Source organism: Gadus morhua, chromosome 16 (genome assembly GCF_902167405.1).
Source record: "Gadus morhua chromosome 16, gadMor3.0, whole genome shotgun sequence".
Lineage (NCBI taxonomy): Eukaryota > Metazoa > Chordata > Actinopteri > Gadiformes > Gadidae > Gadus > Gadus morhua.
Genome location: NC_044063.1, coordinates 14,054,022 through 14,074,556, shown reverse-complemented (window position 1 = coordinate 14,074,556; position 20,535 = coordinate 14,054,022). Strand labels below are relative to the sequence as shown.

General features: G+C 47.0%; 1 protein-coding gene across 1 annotated transcript in view; it reads left to right on the top strand.

The window, feature by feature from the left end:
- The first annotated feature begins 774 nt into the window (after positions 1 to 774).
- The window catches only part of pitpnm3 (PITPNM family member 3), an 89,441-nt gene continuing 69,680 nt past the window's right edge, over positions 775 to 20,535 (top strand). The window contains exons 1-2 of the mRNA XM_030381965.1: positions 775 to 1,178; positions 11,301 to 11,396. Of these exons, the coding sequence (XP_030237825.1) occupies positions 1,154 to 1,178; positions 11,301 to 11,396 (121 nt within the window). The 5' untranslated portion in view covers positions 775 to 1,153. The remainder of the gene's footprint in view (positions 1,179 to 11,300; positions 11,397 to 20,535) is intronic.

The following is a 20,535-nucleotide window of genomic DNA, read 5'->3' as shown; positions in this document are numbered from 1 at the left end:
CTGTACGTACTGTATTGTACGCACTGGACTGGACTGGACTGGACTGGACTGGACTGGACTGGACTGGACTGTACGTACTGTACTGTAAGCACTGGACTGGACTGGACTGGACCACGCTGTTTCTGCCAACACAATGCTGGGTGAGATTCTGACCGTTCTCGATATTTGAACGATACTCAGATATGGATCGTAACCACCCGATGTTGGCTCTCGGTCCACCGATTATTTCAATGTTTTTTACGTTTGTTTACTATTTTTTCTAGGCTGCATTGACTGTTGAGTATAATACCGTATATGTAATAACATAATCTAATATAGAGTATACGAATAAAGGAATGATGAGTTTTAAAAGGGAACCAGTTTAGCCTGAGGTAAGCACTGCACCCTACGGTGCCACACCATTTCATTGGTTACAAACGGACGTTTAATTTTAGTGGACATTTAACTCATTAAATATTGATTTAACTCAATAATCTACATTGCAAAACATTCCTGTTTACATTTTAACATATATTTTCCGCACATTTTCACATAAGACAGAACCCATCAGATATAATAATGGATATTTCATCAGGGTAATAACGGCTTCAGGATGACATCACAGTAAACTCGCGTTCTGCATCTTCACTTTCAGACTCGAGTCTACTGTTTGATAACGAGCGCCCCACTGGAAGCTTGAGACTGGGAATACTGGGAATACTGGGAACACTGGGAAGAACTGGGAACACACACACACACACACACACACACACACACACACACACACACACACACACACACACACACACACACACACACACACACACACACACACACACACACACACACACACACACACACACACACAGTTACTTGAAGTATGTGGAGCAAGCGGCGGAGAAGTCCGGGTCTTTTCGAGAAGCACAGGTGTGTGCGCGCCTCGCAGCAGCAGCAGCAGCAGCAGCAGCAGAGCCCGACGCCGCGCGTGTAGCTCTGTGCCCGTTCTACCTTCGCCTGGCACGCGCCACGGTGCAGGCACGAGGACGACCGAGGAGGAGGAGGAGGAGGTGGAGGAAGAAGCCAGCGCAGACCCGCCAAAACTATCACACAACATAAGCATACCGGTTCTCCTAACTGCATTTTCGGTCGGTTGGGCGACGGAGAGAAAGGCGCCATGTCAAAGGAACCACGGGGCAAAGGTAAGCCGTTGTACGATTTGGCACGAATTCGTAATATATTCTCGGTGTTCCGCTCGGTTTTCGGGTTTTGGGTTTTGGGTTTTGGGTTTTCCGTTACGGGGGGTGATGAGTCAACCGTGGCTCGTGGTGTGGACGTTGCCGCGCGGAGCGGCTCGTGGAGGTGATCTGTAGGAATGCGTGATGGGAATAACGTGCGCATGCGACGCCGTGTGCGGTCCACAGAACGGGTCGTGATTAGTGATCAAACTCCCGCGTTCTCCCGCTCACGTGCGGTCAAGCGAGGGCGACTTTGCGTGATGTTAAAAACGAACAGGAGAAAAGGTGCGTTAAATGTTAAATCAGGGGTCTGGGGTATTCTTCTGTTTCCAGTCTGTTCTATTTTAGGACGTCGGCGTTAGAAAACTACGACGATGTTAACCCTCTACTAGTCCCAGACATCCCAAAATAGCACAGCCAGGATGGTGTTTAGTGTGGTAAGGCAGTTCTTCTGTCATGCTAATTTGTTTACCTGGGAATTAGGCTACATGTTATCAGGTGCTACAGTAGCTGCACAGCAACCTGGTTGTAGTGGTTATTTAGTTATTCTGTTTGAAACCGTACCAATATATGTTTATGGTTCATGACGAGACATTGCTTGTGAGGTCTTTAGGCTATGTATTTGGAATAATGAAACTTTTTGTTAGACAGCTGACCTTCCTCATCGTGTATTTATGTAATTGTATCTGAGGCACACGGTTTTAAAAGAAGTTGGACCGTACATTTGGCTGTGGTTTTATTACACTTTCAGTTCAGTGCAACAAATCCGAAACCGCTGGTAATGAGCTAACAGGAGAACCGCGGGAGCCCTTATTATTCTGGTCCGGGCTTGTCTCGTTCGGTCTTAAAAAGAGAAAGTGTGGCACTGAAGTTATCCTAGAAACAAGGATACAGCCACGCAAAGATCAGGCATGCTCACAGTGAATAGAACGTTTTCTCCTTGATACCGAATCTTTGTTTTAATTGGCTCAGGCACGGGGATGTATTTACCCAGACCCACGAAGCTAGGCATGCTAGACCCATCCATCCCCCATCACCCAACTACCTTTACATCCATCTATTCATAAATTCATCCATTCATCCATTCATTCATCCATCCATCCACCCACCTATCCATCCCCCTCCCCACTACCTTTCAATCTATCCATTCACCCATCCATCCATCCACCCACCTATTCATCCATCCATTCCTCACTTTCCTATTAAGAGTTGCTTGTTAAAACCCAATGGAAATAGAAGAGACCCCGAATAAGATTTATGTCCATTGCCGTCACTCACAAACCAGTCTTCAGTGGACATGCAGACGTATCGAGAGACGCCAACTCAGTCCTGGTCTCTGGGGAATAGAAGTGTGCAATTCCTCTTCTGAACTGCCATTGGATCGCTCGGCTGTGGTGTTTTGGTTATTAGGCTATTGGTTGTCCTGTACACCTCAGGTTCAAAATGATGGCAGTTTCCAGCAATGTTAATTTGCACAATAAAGATATAAGATATTAACACCTATCATGAATAAACATACAATCTACAAGATAAGGTTAGGGTCCAAAACTCAGTGTCAGTGTGTGCTTGTAGTCTCGAGCCCTGACAGGCGTCAAAGCGAACCTTGCTCCTGCAGGTCAACTGCCAGCCTATCAGAAAGCCTTTAAAGGATCGGTCAAGTGTACATCCATACATCTTCCTCTCCTACGGCCACAAGACCTCCATCCGTCTTAGTTCTCTCCAGGGAGTCACTGGCGTTTTTCTTATCCACATTACCCTCCACGGTGCCCTTTTTCTCTCAGCGAATCAGGAAAAGGTGAACCGTGTGAAAACACCTCGGCTGTATCTGTACTTAAAAAACAAATTTTGTCGATTCAGCCATAAATCAAATTCCTCCCAGTTAATCATGATAAGAGTCATGACGCAACGCACCTCGCTGTAGAAAGCCCTCCTGGTTAATAGGACTCTGAGTGTGGGTCGCGGTGGTTATTTCCCCCCAGACTCGATGGCCTGTGAACCCCCCGTCTGCCTGAGCGGCTGCGGGGGAGCCTGACTGAGGGGGGGGGGGGGGGGGGTGGCGGCGTGCGGGGTATATCGGGGTCGCCTTGGTCCAGTCCAATCCAGCCAGCCGGGCGCTAATCTTTTTTATTACTTTCTGTTTATTGCAACGCACCCGATGGCACGGCCTCACCGTGATGCCAGGGCTGTCCTTTCCTGCTCTGTGCTTGCGTTGTTGTGCCAGCGGCAAGCCCACTTACTAATTCTGTTTTCAATATCTTGTACGGTAATTAGTATGTGGATCTTATCTTTTTCCGAATGATAATAACAGGGAAGCTGGGCGTTTTATTTTTTTTATGCTATCTATGTCTTTTTCTCTGTCTGTAACGCTCATTCTCTCACTACCCCGGCGTGAATTACATCGGGTATGCTGGGCTGATAACAATACTGTTGATCTGATACTGAAATAGGCTAGTGGTGCTACTTGGTTTATCTGCAGTGGACCAAACATTGGATACAGATCATTGTCAAGAGTCCTACCATCAGGGAGGAGGCATACCTCCCGAAAATGTGCCAGGTCTAACAAATACCTGAGATCATTTGTACCATCAGCTCTTGGGCTTCAAAAAAAGCAATAGGTCATCTGCTATCCCTGCCCATGTTACAGCACGTATTTTTTTAAGTACACTGTAGCATGGTGGTTCAACATGTGAATTTATGTTCTTATCTATTAATAACTCCATGTTTTATGTGTCTTTTTGTATGTTTTGGCTACGTGTTGCAAACCAAATTGCCCCCTTGGGGACATTCAAGACTTTTCAATTCAAAAGAGAGGTGAGGAGGACGAGAAGAGCCCAACAGTATGGTCTCTCCTGCTACACTGACCTATCCCTCCCCTCCGTTAGGCAAGGCATTAGCGGTCTGCTAGGACCCGTTCATTCTACTTCATCCTATGCTCTAAAGAGGCCAACGGGTTGCACGTCTTTACGAGGGGTCGTTTGACCACAAATGACTGGCCTAAAATTAAACTCTAAGACAAAATGATCAGCAGTAAAAGTGGCAATGGTGCGGTACCCAAATCTGCAGATTGCTTATCAAATGCTGTCTATATACCTGCTCATAGTCTTCATTACCCAAATATTGAAACACATTATCCTTTACAAAAGTCAAGGATCTATTTAAGGAAAAAGCACAACTTTAGAAAAACTGCACAGTTCCAGCTGACTGACCCCATTGTTGTTTGCCTGTAGGCGGGCAAGGTGCTAAACAAATACACCTGCTGCTCATTGACACGTTCCTCACTTTCCCTTCCCGGACCTCTGTGGTCCTTCAAAGGCTTTGGAGTGAACGGGTCCACCAGGCACTAGGCCACCATTTATCTAGAATGTGTTTCTCCTCCAAAGACTCTTTAAAGAACACGTTTTACTTTTGTTGTCAAAAGCAAATCCACTGTTCCCTCCTGCTTTGTTTGGACTTGGCAGCAACCCTTACAGCCCTCCACATAACAATTCATTCTCTTTCTCTCTCTCTCTCTCTCTCTCTCTCTCTCTCTCTCTCTCTCTCTCTCTCTCTCTCTCTCTCTCTCTCTCTCTCTCTCTTTCTCTCTAAAATGAGCTGTTCACACCCACAGAATCAGTTTATAATGTGTTATAATAATACAGTTAAGAGTGTAGAATTAAGTCGTCTCTAGCCGAAAGGGCTTGGCTGAAATGGAATATAGTATTATATATAGTATTCATACATTTGTTTCAATTAGTGTATAAACTCATGGAAACAAGAATCATTATATTCTAACCCTTGTTCAGAGTCAGCATAGCCTCCCTCACCCCTCATACGCACTTCTTGTATGTTGTACATCCTAAAAAAATAGCACTTAGCATTGTGTAGCATCTTATCCTAGCTATCTTTGTTGCTTACAGGGAATGGGTTAAACTAGCGATAGTTAGTGCTTGGCACTTGTCTCTATGTACATCACTACTGTGCCGACAGCGATATATTGTTGTTCCACTTTCTTCAGACAAATGTACTTCTTGTTAGTCGCTTTGGATAACAACAAAAAATCTGCTCAACGCCCTGCTTGTAACCATAAATGTGCAGTTGTATTGCGGGCGTTGCACTGGTCTTTTGACGTCAACGGTCGCGCCGTGGCGGTTCTTTGCACCTGCGGAGCGTTGTGTACCCTCCGCCGTCTGTTGTACGCGTCGCGGCCGCCGTACAAACAGTCTGGCATCGTGTGCTTCACCACATGGCCCTCAGCGGAAGACGCCCCTCCCCCCCCCCCCCCCCCCCAGGAGCCGTCGCTGTGTCTTACTGAATTAAACAGCGGCGCGCACTAATGCATTCAGCCCCCCTGACCTCTTCACTGTATTTGAGCAAACAAAGCAGTGTTAATTTAAAAGTAATGGCCGTTTGTCATGGGGAGGCACATGAAGTCTGGGTCCCAGCGCGCAGGCAGCTGCCCCCAACGCCGCCGCCGCTCAGCGGGTCAGGAGTGAGGCTAGGGCACCGGGGGTGGGGGAGGAGGGGGGCGTCTGGGGAGTCTCTCTTACCTGGCACCCCACAAACCCCATCTGCTAAAGGGTACGAGGGGAGGGGGGGAGACATTATCGTTTTGCAGTGGGCGGCAGGTTCCTGGTTCTATCCCCGCCTGCTCAGAAGCCCAGAGTGGAGGTGTCCCTGAGAGAGACGCCGTACCCCAGCTGCCCCCGACGAGCCCGCTGCTATTGACTTATCGATTATCAGTTTATGATAATTATCGACATTATTGATTCTTACATTATCGTTTGCCAGCGGGCGGCAGGTTCCTGGTTCAATCCCTGCCTGCTCACAAGCCAAGAGTGGAGGTGTCCCTGAGCTTGGCGCCGTACCCCAGCCGTCCCGACGGGCCAGCGGTACGGCGGACAGAGCTGTCGGGGTATGGACGGGTGAGGCATGAAGTGTGAAGCACTCTGAGCGGCCATAGGTCAGAACAGTGCTATATTAATGCACTCCATTCACCATCACTCACCATAGGGGACAGTGACATGTAGCACACCCACTAGATACAGAGAGGTTGGCTCTCCTTAGTGGTGCAACGGCTCACAGCAGAGTTATTAACATTTAGGGCATTTGGCAGACGCTTTTCTCCAAAGCGACTTACAATAAGTACATTTGTCAGAAGACGGAGAAAGAACAATATGTCTCTGTGTGTACTGTAATGATGCTAAGCACTATTTTTGTGTGTCAGGTCGTATAACATACAATAAGTATGCACATTAAGTGCCAGATCGTACAACACACAATAACTGCATAATAGGGGGGGGGGGTACGTGGGGAGGCTTTGCAGACTCTAGGTGAACTCATATTTAGAACACAGTTGTGCACCAGTGGCCCCTAACATAGGGGAGGATGGGATTTGTAAAGTACTCCACGTAACAGTGACTAATGGAAACGCTAACCTTATGGTAATTACCGTGATGGAATGATGCGGTACGTTCTACAGAATCACAAGTGGTGGGTGGACCGACTCTCAATCCACCGTTTCATAGTGTTACGTCTGGAAAAGAGGCAGAGAAAGGTTCCCCAAAGCAGTACTAGGCCACCTGTAGCCCCCCCCACCCCCAGAGACAAGTCCGTCCTGCTGGCCCAGCTGCCACAGTGTCCGTCTGACCATCTTGTTACACACAACTCACCGGAGACCCTGTATCCCTAGGAGTGTGTGAGTGAGAAGTGTGTGTGTGTTTGTGTGTGTGTGTGTTTGTGTGACGTGTGTGTGTGTGTGCATGACGTTTTTGTCTGTGTGTAGGTGTGAGTGACGTGTGTGTGTGTACGAGCGTGACGTGTGTGTGTGTGTGTGTGTGTGTGTGTGTGTGTGTGTGTGTGTGTGTGTGTGTGTGTGTGTGTGTGTGTGTCTGGGACACGTGACTGTTACATGTGTACGTGTGACTAACGTGAATGTGTGTGTGTGTGTGTGTGTGTGACCCTACACTTGCCACGGCCCCATCATGCCCCCCCACCATGCCACCATGTTCAGGTTGTGCCCCTGTCATTCGTACCAGGCTGCCCTGAACCGGCATCTGTCCCCCCATCGTCACCAGCAGCTGTAGGGCCAACCCCCCACCTCCAACCCCCCCACACCCCCCCTGCCAACGACCCAGACAAAAAAAAAAACAGCCAGAGAGAAAATGGACGGGTAGACGGCGACCATAACATAACAGCTCTGATTACCGACGTATCGCCACCAGGCCTGCCGGCGGTGCATCACGCTTTCATCAGGGCGCCGTACTCTCAGCCTCATCGCCCCCGTCGGCTCCTCCCGAGCTGTACTCCGCACACAGCAGCCGAAGGAGAGCGCCGGCACACTCGCAGTCGTCACAATGTCGGCTCGGCTGAAACTAGGCCAGGGCACTTCGCTCAGAGTCAGACGCTCCCCCTGACGGATCTGTGGAGCTCTGTGGAGACGGAGGTGGGCTGCCGGTGCGGTTCAGGCGCGCTGACCCCGGGACGGGAGGAATAGCCGGGGAGAAGGTGAAGGAAAGAAGGGCGAGGACCTTTCACGTCAAGAGGTGACGAGGGAGTGATTTAGCTTCTTGGACCAAGATTAATCTTTTTTTCAGACGTGGTAATGGATTTTAATTGTGTGCCAGAACGGGCTTTAATTAAATCTGTGGAGGGGCTTTTTTAAAAGCTATTTCCAATTCACGGCTCCTGCACCCCCCCCCCCCCCCCCCACACACACACCTCCACGATATGGTTCTGCAAGGGTACACACACACACACACATACACACACTGACACACACACCCACACTGACACACACACATACACACACTGACACACACACACACACACTGACACACATATATACACCCACCCACCCACCCACACACACACACACACACATGCTCACACACACGGACACACACACAAACACACACACACACACACACACACTTACACACTGCAGCATGCCAGGGTATTGTTGTGCGCTGTGTGTGCATTGGGCCTCGAGAGACGGAAAGATCTTCTCATATCTGCTCCGTTCACAATCCATGCGGGAAAAGCATTTCCTCTTTATATGATACATGGCACCGGGGCAGGGCACTGAGTCCACCAGGCGCTTTATTCTGATCCATGTGTGCAGACATCAACACAATATACTCCTGCTTGTCTCCCTGCAGCCTGCAGAGAGCTGCGGCTCCCTTCTGGGTGCCCTTTTGTTTTTCGGTGGGGGTGGGGGGAGGAGTGGTTTGTGTCTCACGTCGATGGAGAGATTTATAGCGTGCTAATTTTAACGCGCGACAAGATTGGAGCCGGCGCAGCAGTGGTTGCTGAATACCTGCAAAACGGGGGGAGTGAAGCAGATAAAAATTGCTGGATTGAGAAGTCACCCCCCCCCCCCATATCTTACGTTGGTAACCCTTTTTTTTTAAAGGTCAGCTTTAGCATTTAATCAATTTAATAATGAGGATGTCCGTGTGTCCCAAAAGGTTGTTACTGCCTTACCTCATGCAGGAGCAGTGAGGGGCGGTGGGGCAGTATAGTCCGCCAAAACAGAACCCGCTTGGGGCTTTTTAGGGCTAGAAATCGATCTGCTTTTTGTGTGAAAATAGTAGAAGGACGAAAGCACCCAGACAGCATAATTCAAGCCATTTAAAAAGGTCATTCCGTACCCAAACCCTGTGTCTGGACCGACTGGGCTAGCTGTAATCATGTTTCGGGGGTTGATATTAAGTGAAACTAACAAGATGATTCGACAATGCTGCCAGCTTATTACATTGCGGATGTGTACTTAACGTGCATAATTCAATTTCTGTGGTCTTACTCAAGCATAGTTGTGAAATGATCATACTTTCAAATTCTTATTGTCCACTTTTTGGCCTTTTGAAGGAAATATGCTCTGCATACAAACTTTAATATTCAAGGGAATGAGAGCCTATTGGAGCCGAAGCTGGCCAACAGTTCAAGAAAACCCCAACCCACTTTTATGGAAATCCCTCAGAAGATAATGCATCCGGGATTCAATGCTACTGAGCCCGTGAAATATGAGATCATACGCTTTTGGCCCAAGGCGTAGCTTTCCGCCAAGAAGCACAAACAACATTTATTTGTATGTATCTCACTCTGCTGAAATGTCCCCCCATGTGTGTGTGTGTGTGTGTGTAATGTGTGTGTGCGTGTTTGTGTGTGTAATGTGTGTGTGTGTGTGTGTAACGTGTGTGTGTGTGTATGTGTGTGTAACGTGTTTGTGTTTGTGTGTGTGATATTTCTTATTGCCTCAAAGGGGGAGAACATCACTAATTCAATAAACATCTATTATGTAGCCAAGCCATGAGAGCCATGTCTGTGACTAAGCTATGGATGCATTCAGTCTGAATGACGATGAATGGCGAGGCGTCAGTCTGGTAGCACCGTCTGTCATAGGAACAATACGCTTTGTGACGGGAGGACAGCCTTTGAAGCTGATCATAGAGAGAGGGTCAAAGGTATGAAAGTCTCAAGAATGTACTTCAAGTGTTTTGTTGCCTCTGAAGTTTCAGGCATCCAGACACAAGAACACACACAGACACACAGACATAGAGACACGCAGAGATGGAGACACACGGACACACACAGACACACTGACACGCAGATACACATAGACCCATCAACACAGAGACATGGACACACAGACATATCAACAAAGAGACACGGACACACAGACACACTTACACGGACAGACACACAGACACACGGAGGCACAAACACATGGACACACAGACACACACATGGACGCACGGACAAACCTCTTAAGGCTGGGGTCATCGGTCTCCTGGTCCCTGACTCTCTCCTTCAGTGCGTTCCTCCAACGCTCCGCTCGCTGCTGGCGGTCCGGCCACAGGCTTCAAAGGAGGTCTGAGGGAGCCGGGGGGTACAGGCGCTATTCCAGGGTTTCCGCCCCCTCCTCCCCAGACCCAAAGCTCAGCGGATTGCCAGGTTGGGGACACCGGACGAACAGAAGCGCAAGACGAGCCAAGCGCAACATTATACTTTGAGAATAGTGCGAATGTTATATTCTAAGAATGAGCCGCGACGATGAGTCCTTAATATAAGTCGACAGCTAATGTGCGTGTTACATTTAAAACCCAATCATTTGGCATACGACTTCAATCCAGGCTTTCTCTCGCTGTCTTGGTCATTAAAATGCAACTCCGACCCTCAAGTGCTCTTATTTTAGCAGAGCTTGGGTCATGGAGCCTTCCAAAAAGGGCTTTTGAGGTCAGGTAGAATCTGGTTAAATCTCAGTCGATCCAGGTTGTTTGCCTGCTTCCATGGCAACAGCACTCTGGGTCTGCTTGCCAATTTGTTTCATATCTGGCAACCCCGGGCTACTCTGAGAATAGTGATTCTAGCACGGGGGACAAAACATGAACAATACGTTCCGACCCGGAACGGGAATTACGAAGGAGAACATACTGGTTGTAGCGTTGATGTCTGAGCATGTTTTACAAGCAGCTACAGTATCTGTATCAGTGTCATCAGTGTTAATCAGTGTAATTTGTTTTAGAGGAATGTTGCCGTAATACGATGACACAAAACAAGATGACAACAACAACAACGAGACCACAAACAATAATATTAACTATAATGAGACCACAAACAAAAACAACAACAACAATGAGACCTCAAAACAAAAAAACAACAACGATGAGACCGCAAACAAAAACAACAACAACAATGACAACACAAACAAAAACAACAACACTGATGAGACCACAAACAAAAAAACAACAATGATGAGACCACAAACAAAAACAACACCAATGATGAAACCTCAAACAAAAAAAACAACAATGATGAGACCACAAATAACAATAACAACAACGATGTCAGGTCCAACAGACGTGCAGAGGTCCTTGCCTCCATGGCTGATGGTATGCTGCTTGTTTCTCCTCCTCACTCTCCTGTTATCCCACATTTTCTTTGATCCGACAAAAGTGAAAGTGAAATCAAGACATGGCCGCCACACAACGCTGTCCACCGGCGTCCCCATTCAAAGTCAATGGGGATCAGTCAACGGACGGAGGCAGTGGGCACGAGGCGTCGTGTCTCTGACTAACGAAGTACTGACGGTCTCTGTTTTTCCCTCAGCCTCGGCCCGGAAGCACAGCGCCGCCCACTGGTGCCTGCAGAACATCGCGCAGGAGTCCGTCGACAGCTCAGACGAGGAGTTCTTCGATGCAAAAGGTTAGTAGCAATTTTTCCAATCCTTCTTTCTTTTAGGGGAGGTATAATATATAATGTGATACTGCCTCTTGGGAAGTGGAAAGCTGTGCAAATGCTTATGAAGTAATGCTTACACTTACTTCATTTACATTTATATTTAGGGCATTTAGCAGACACTTTCATCCGAAGCCACTGACAATAAGTACATTTGTCAGAAGAAAGAGGAGCATTACAGTGATGTCGGTACAGTAAGGACCAGTGCCAAGCACTAACAATCACTAGGTTAACCCATTCCCTGTATGCAGCAAAGACAGCTAGGATAAGGTGCTTCACGATGCTAAGTACTATTTTTAAGTGCAAGGACGTACAACATACAATAAGTGCATACATTAAGTGCCCAACAAATTAAGTGTCAACAGGACAAACTGGTGGAGAATTCCGCATTTAGGAAGCAAAAGATGTTTGGAAGCTCCGGCCGTAGACTGATTGAAACATACTTGCACACTTATCGAACTCGAAACACTAATCTCACCCTGGTTGGATGATTGCACTGGTGAATGGTACTTCTGGAAGGAGGGGGGGGATGCTAATACACATGCCTGATTGCAAGGAACGCATTTCTACCAAGCATAAAAGTTAAACCAATTCAAGGTTAGAGTAGCAATTCTCTTTATCTTTATCACAAACACATCAAACCATAAAACACAAGAAACCGGGGGGGAAATTGTGGCAGTTCGTCAGTGAGACATACAGCCCACGTGGCTGTTTTGCAAACGGATTCTTCACGTGTGTATCTGTTCCGGAGACTTGTTCTGCCGCATGTCGTGTGGAGGTGTGATGGACGGCCCGCAAACATGTTTACATCTCGCTAGTGAAATATTTATCTGATCCCCTTTGGAGGCATGGGGGGTGTGGGGGGGTATCATGTAGTGTGTGTCATCTAAAGATACAAACTTAGACCTCTCAAATCGCTCCATCATACCATACTCACTGCCTCCAGCCAGCATTATTTCTGCTCCATAATCGCGGTTATGCTGAGAGAGGATAGACAGGGACGCAGTGAGTGAGAGAGAGAGAGAGAGAGAGAGAGAGAGAGAGAGAGAGAGAGAGAGAGAGAGAGAGAGAGAGAGAGAGAGAGAGAGAGAGAGAGAGAGAGAGAGGCAGAGAGAGAGAGGCAGAGAGAGAGATGGACTGAGCAAGAGATGATTGGGAGATGATCAATACAGTGACCTTCATTTCTGTAATGGCCGAGCAGTCGGAGAATCTCCATCATACAAATTGAGAATGGACTGGAGCCAGCAAGCGATTCTGATGCTACCTCCCCTCCTCCCCCCCACATCGTGCTTCTTTTAATCTGTATTCAAATCGGGGGACCCATACCCTTAACAACAAGCCTTCAGGCCCGACATTATTATTCAAATGTGCCTCCTCCATTTTGGTTCATCTTCAAACAAAGACCCGAGTGCGGCTGGGCGGTGTTCCTCCGCTGCCTCGGAGGGCTGTGCGCGCGGCAGAACCTCGGCTCCCCAGGTGACGGCCCGGACGGCTGAGTCATGGCCCCTCGGTCAGAGAACACGCGGCGGTGCTCTGCCACGCGGCCTCATTTAGGAGGCAGATCGTGGCGCTGAATCGATTCAGAAACAATGTGTTTTTTTGGAGTGCACATGTGCAGGCTCAAGCACACACGCACACGCAGGTGCAGTCCAGACACACACAGGTACAAGCGTGCAAACATGCGGACACGCGCGCATGCGCAGGCACACTCACACGCAGACACACACATGCACACACACACTCGCATGCACAAATGCAGACACACACACACAAATTATTATTTTTTTTTATGTAATTACGTTTTGGTACAGCACCTCTATAATTACGTTTTGGTACAGCACCTCTTCATTCTGTACAAGGATGAGCGAATTTTCTCGTTTTTAAATTAAAACAACCTACCTATCATTCGCTGCCGCTGGAAAAAATAAAATAAAAAAATAAAATAAATTCCCTACCTACCCATGACCTCAACTGACAACCAACAGGAACCAAACTTTTTTTTTTTTTAGGCCTTAGCCGAGTGTCGAGGTGTCCCTGAGCAAGACACCTCATCCTTACTCATCCCGACGAGCTGGCTGCCTTGCGTGTTTGAAAACCGCCATCGGTGTGTGAATGAATGGGTGAATGTTGGGCAGTATTGTAACGCGCTTTGAGTGGCAACTGTTGAGAAAAGCTCCATACAAATGCAGTCCATTCACCATTTAACATGGACACACGTACACACTAACACACAGATTGTGACGACATCCAGTGAAACAACTCTAGCCCATCATAAGTAAAGTACACTTCAGTTACAACGCCCGTTATGAAGCACATGACTCATGCTCATCCAACACACGCTAAACGCTCTCATGAAGAACTTCCACAACAAAAAGTGAAGTTGGATAATTAGTGAGGACAGCAAAGAGGGTCGGGTTTGAATCACTCACACCACCGTGGTGTGAGGGATCGATGGCAAGAAATAGAAACAGATGTGTTGTGTCTGTTGTGTCATCCATGATCATAAGTCATGCAGTCCGACCACAACCACGATTAAATATGCATGAGGAAACGAGAGATGAGGGGTGACTTCACGGAGGCGCTCTGAGAGGTACGGGCTGTCCCTCCAGAGATGTTTTATCTCAGTCGTTTAGCCTCGTTCTCCTCCGACGTTATTGTCTCTGAATGTGTTTTGACTTCTCTCTGTGGGGGCTCCCTCCCCTCTGCGTTGTCCCCCATGTGAGTCAATGACTCTAAAGCGAGCAAAAGACACACACCCGCGTGCATACACGCACACTCACACGCAGAGTGTTTTTCTAAAGAATCACACACACATAGTGTTTTCAAAAGAACCACACACACACGTAGTGTTTTCTAAAGACACTCACATACACAAACACACACACACACACACACACACACACACACACACACACACACACACACACACACACACACACACACACACGCAGACACACACACACACACACACATCCTAACAAACACACACACACCCACACACACACACACACACACACACACACACACACACACACACACACACACACACACACACACACACACACACTCCTGAGCACAAGCGCTGAAGCAGCACAAGGAAAAATGTTTGGTTTAGTTAACGGATTTAGTTGCGCATGTCAGAGGGAATCTGTGTTTTATTAATACATCCATGTAATATTTATCGTGCCTCCGGAAGCCGGGGGACAGGAGCTGGCAGTCACCCATTTAATAAATGTTTAAGTGTTGAGGCGCCTTGGTGAAGCAAACTCCTTCACGTCGTAGCGGGGAAGGAGCCATCAGGGAACCTAAAGGGGCCGGTGCTACGCACAGCACTCGGAGGTCCTTCGCTCTCTCTCTCTCTCTCTCTCTCTCCACTGCTCTCTCTCTACCTCTCTCTCTCTGTGCCGCTACCTCTCTCTCTTTACCCCTCTCTCTTATTACCTCTTTTTCTACCGCTCTCTCTCTTGTTCTCCACCTCCCTCTCACTATTTCTCTCCCTGTACGTCTCTCTCCCTCTGGCTCTTACTCTCAATCTCCCTCTTCTCTCTCAATTTTCCTTCAACTCTGAAGAGCTTTATTGGCATGGAAGATAAACATTTGCAAAGCCAAAGTAGTGTCTCTCTCCCTCTCCCTTTCTGTATGTCAGCTTTATGTCTCTCTTCCATCTATCTCCCAGACCAGACTTTAGGGTGAGGCCTTGAGTCTTTTGAGCTGGTCCGATGACAGACAGGCTGGATTCGAACAGACAAGCTCCAGTCTTGGTGAACCGGCTGTTTAACCTTCTTTCGCTTCCAATTTGCTTCGACCAATCATGTTGTCGGGGGGCTTGGCGCTGTTACTGAACACTACATGGAATGGATCCCGACCCTAACGGACGGGGTGCGGCTGACCGTTTATATCTCCGCTTCAGAAGAGGACTGATAACTCAAACGACTGGACTGGATCCCATCCTCATATACCTGCTTGGCCATAATCCAACACACACACTTGGCCAGCACAAGTAGACTGAATGTTTCCCATAGCCGTGGAAAGACAGGCTATACATACACATTTCTTATGATCGTCTTCTGAAACCACCACCTTGCCACATGCAGAGTTTCATTGGAAGGAAAATCTCTGTAAGAACACAGGAAACACTGCATTCCCCCCCTGAGATTACCATCTTTATTTCATGTGTATGCCTCTTTGTATATCACTCCGTCTCTCATGTGTGTGTAGATATCTCTCTCTCTCTCTCTCTCTCTCTCTCTCTCTCTCTCTCTCTCTCTCTCTCTCTCTCTCTCTCTCTCTCTCTCTCTCTCTCTCTCTCTCTCTCTCTCTCTCTCTCTCTCTCTCTCTCTCCATCTCTCATGTGTATGTAGATCTCTCCCCCTCTCTCTCTCTCTCTCTCTCTCTCTCTCTCTCTCACTTTCTCTCTCTCTCCCCATGTATCTCCCTCTCAGCATGTCTTTGTATCTCTCCCTGCGTGCCAGCCCAAGTGTGTTTGACGCAGTCTGGATGCCTCCCAGCCACTGTCAGGTTCTCTCCTGCTGGCGTTCCCTCAGGTTCTCCTGTGCTGGCGTTCCCTCAGGTTCTCCTGTGCTGACGTTCCCTCAGGCTCCGCAGCGACAGCCTGCTGTGCAGACAGCAGACGCAGAGCGTACGCTGATGGGCTCGGTCGACCATAAATCATCCAATCGATGCATTGCGTTCATATTTTTCAAATCAATATTGATTTGGCATCGGTCGGTCGTTGTGATCGTGTCTTAGCTTTCACGGGTCAACGCACAGAGCACCTGACTCATCGGGAACACGTGTAGAAGGAGCTTTGGAGTGTGGTCAGTGCCTCTCGGTTGAGTCACTGGGGTTCACTGGTCTGAACTGTGTCGAGCAGCGCTGTGTGACTCATTTCGTTGAACACAATGTGTTGTTGAATTGCACTTTCTAAGCCTGGTCATTTGCATTTAAAGCACAGTCTGTTTACGTGCCACAGGTTCAACTCAATAGACTTCAGAGACACCAGGGTTTGATTACAGCACAGAGTGTTGCACCCACACAATGCCACGTCTTTATCCTCATTGTATTTGTATACCTATAAAACAAATGCGCATTTAGGTGCTTTATTTCAGTGCATGAAGGGATATAGTGCTTTGAATGGTTTATTATTTGCTTAATGAAGAATGAGGAAATGGTGAAATAAGTTTTAGATCGATTCGTTCTAAACAATATCAATAATGCACAAAGTATTGTATTCTTTTATGAATTATCTTGGAATTTCTGTCACCAATGTATATAAATATTGTGTCCCCCTCCCACAGTAGCAATATACAGTATACATTCAATGTGCATATTGTATGCTTGTGTGGCTGCGAGCCACGATGCATTTATAATAATAACGGTGCATAATATATAATCATATACAGTACATCGCCATTTCCTGTCTTGCCACGCTTTATTGCAACAGTTGCGACACGGGATTTGACGTAGATAGGGATGTTTTTGGTAATGGCGTTGGATTTGTAATAATAAGGGATTGGAAGTCGGATGGGATTTGAAATGCAAACAGAAATCCAACAGATTATCTCATCCCACCTCAAAGGAAAAGGTCAGCTGTGTGTGACGCCCGGTGGGGGACGATGTAAAACAATCAGCTCACCAATTGCCCTTCATTACTCCGCGAGGTTAGGTCACATCGTAGTCTGAAGAACAACAGCTGATTCCCCAGTCACATTACCGGAATATCTTAACGAAACAATGGTGTTGTGTTTTGTCTCTATGACCGTGAAGATTCTTTAACATTCACAACACACACACACACACACAAACGTGTGCACATTCACAACACACACACGACACAGACTCACACACATACACACACACACACTCTCACACACACACACACACACACACACACAGGTCCTGACAGCTCCTCCAGTGTTGCCTAGCGTCGATGACGAAGTTGTGGTTTTAAGATGGCTGCCAGGCATCGCAGGAGCCTACCCCCACACACAAACCCCCACCCTGCGAGGGAGAGCATTCGCGCTTTTAGGGCCTTTAATTCCACTTCCCAGCATCCTGACGACATTTTACTTTGTATTTGTTTTTCTTTTGGGCTGGGAGGGGGCTGAACTCTCGGTCCAGAAATCAAAATAAATGTATTTCCTTTAATGCGAGGGCAGCTCTTGATGATGTCACCTTGTTCCTGCATCGATTTCTGCATCTGCCCCATGATGGATGAAACTAATATTGAAGCGTGGGCAGTAAAAGATTTTTATAGCCAGGATTAAACATGAACCAGAGCAGGATTTAGTGTTTTTTGTTTTGGAGACGCCTTTAGCAGCCGGCTTCGCCTGGCATTGAAGTGGTTGTTGAGATGCACACCCTGAGAAGGTACTATTAGATATAGAAGTACTATAGAGGTACTATTCAGAATGAATGTTGAGGAAGAGTCATCTCTGATCCGGAGATATTGGCCTTTTACGTTACCTTACTTATTTTAAAAGGTTCTACGTTTATCAGATACAAAAGCTGGATCTACTCTACTTGTTTACACATAGGGTTTTTAGCAGACGCTTTTATCCAAAGCAACTTACAATAAGTACTTTTGTCAAAAGAGAGAGAAAAGCAATCTATCACTGTCGGTACAGTAAGGATGTTCATAGAACCAAATACCAAGCACTAACAATCGCTAGGTTAACCCATTCCCCATATACAACAAAGATAGCTAGGATAATATCTTACATGATTCTAAGTACTATTTTTTAAGTGCAAGGACGTATAACATACAATAATTGCGTAAGAGGGGTGGGGTAAGGGGGGAGGCAGAGCGACACATGATTTACCCTGTGCTGCACGAAGCGTTTACAGTGCATCCTTCAGAAACATTCCCCCAGTGGGAATCAAACACCTCATCTTGGCTGCTGGCTGTACACGATCACTTGGACCAAATTTATCTTCTCAGTTCTGTGCCCACGTGTTCAATATGTGCATGTTGGTTAGTCAAGCTTTGGTTGCCCGGCTCCTGATCAAAGTGGACACGTCGGCCGGTGGCTGCTCAGTCCATCCAGGTTCTGCCTGATTTCTCTGACAGCATTGGAAATAGTCAACAGAAAGCCCTTGTTGCTAATCGTCCTGCTCAGCAGCATGCGTTACGGACTACTCCAACCTTACCTTCCCCATAACACACACACACACACACACACACACACACACACACACACACACACACACACACACACACACACACACACACACACACACACACACACACACACACACACACACACACAGCATACATCTCAACCTTTCACTCTCACCCATCAACCATTCACCCTATCAGGGGTACGCCCAAGATCATGTTTGAGTCCCTGCATAAGATACAAGTTTAACCGGAAGTGTGTTAAATCGCTCTTTCCTTTATTGTGATCAACAGCACCTCTCTAGCAGATCAATCCAAAGCATATGACCTCTATGGCTGAGCGGTTGACATATCGGCTGCGTGTAAATCCATACTTTGTTACACGAGGACATGAATGAATAACGACTAGATAGTGAGGGACTGGAGGAGGCACAGTGTTTTTGGCTGTTTGCAGGACTTAATGCTTGCATTTAGGAGACAGATTGTTTCTGAACGAAGCCAAAGGGTTTTGAAAACAACAGCAATTTGTTTGCAGAAGTCCTCACTAAGGACCTATTACTTTCTAGTTCTTCATGTATTATACCATAACAAAGTGTCTTGCTTCAGGTTTGTAGATAAGGATACATGGCGCTGGTTCTCCAAGTTGCTGTGCGTGCGTGCGTGGCTGGTTTCACCTGAGTCCAATCAGCCTGACTCGGGCCAGGTGAGGCTGCCTAAACCAGCCCTCATCCACACACACTCACACTAATGTAGTTGACAGTAGTATTTTAGTAGAGTTAGAAAAAGTAGAAATGATTTCCACTGTGTCTATTCTCCTTCCTGTGCCTTAATGAAATTATGTTGACTGATTCTATTTAATACACGGGGAATATATTGGGATTTAATTGGTATATTCTGTTTCTAGATCATAGAAAACATCCAGATGTTTTGTTAATACATCAAAGGAACCATTACCCCAAGTATCCAACTTGGATGTTTTGTAACTGAATGATATCGAGAAATGTTGTGTAAGAACATAAACGCTGCTTAGCAAGGGGATCAATATTGCTTGGCCATATTTTAGAAGAACTCTTCAAATTTCTGAATTAGCCTGAGTGGAAGGAGAGACTGAAGGTCTTGCTTGTTAAGAGGGAGGGGCTATGTTTAGTATGGAGTGGTCCTCCTAAGATAAGGATCAGTTGGTAGTTAGCAAATCTGTACAAATCTGTAAAAGTCATTGACATTTATATTCACATTTAGGGCATTTTGCAGATGCTTTTATCCAAAGCGACTTATATAAGTGCATTTGTCGGAAGAAGGACACACAATATATCACAGTACAGTAAGGATGTTCATAGAACCAAGTGCCAAGCACTTACAATCACTAGGTCAACCAATTCCCTGTATACAACAAAGACATCTAGGATAAGATGCTAAACGATGCATGGTACTATTTTTCAGTGCCAGGACGTACAATATACAATACGTGTGTACATCAAGTCCTACTGTATTTTGACTAAACACTTCCTTCCCCCTGCCTTTTTAGTTCTGGCTCTGAGCAAGCACCATTGTGGTCCTGTGTTTAATGCTGTTGATTACAGCCTCGCCGAAGGACAGTCGAAACCTTTTTGCACGTTTTAATCCTGGAAGGGATCCCTTTTTATGCATCACAGGGGGAGTTGAACGAAAGTCAAACAAATAGATAAAAACCGCTGGCAATGACTGCATTGCTGTCTGATCCGGGGTAAACCATGAGCACGATTAGGGACGCGGGGATAAATTGGATGGAAAAGGTCAATGGTGGCGTTTTTGCTTAAGGTTTATACGTTCAAACCCGTGCTCCTCCACCACTCCTGTCCCCTTCACTTAGGCTTTAGTTCTCCCCGGCTGACAGGCTGAAGGACACATCCCGAATGATCTCTCTCCGCCGTGCATCGTGTCCCAGAGAAACCTTCCCCTGGGACGGTCTGCTCGTCTGGATCACATCTGAGAGCTGGGATCTGACCGTCT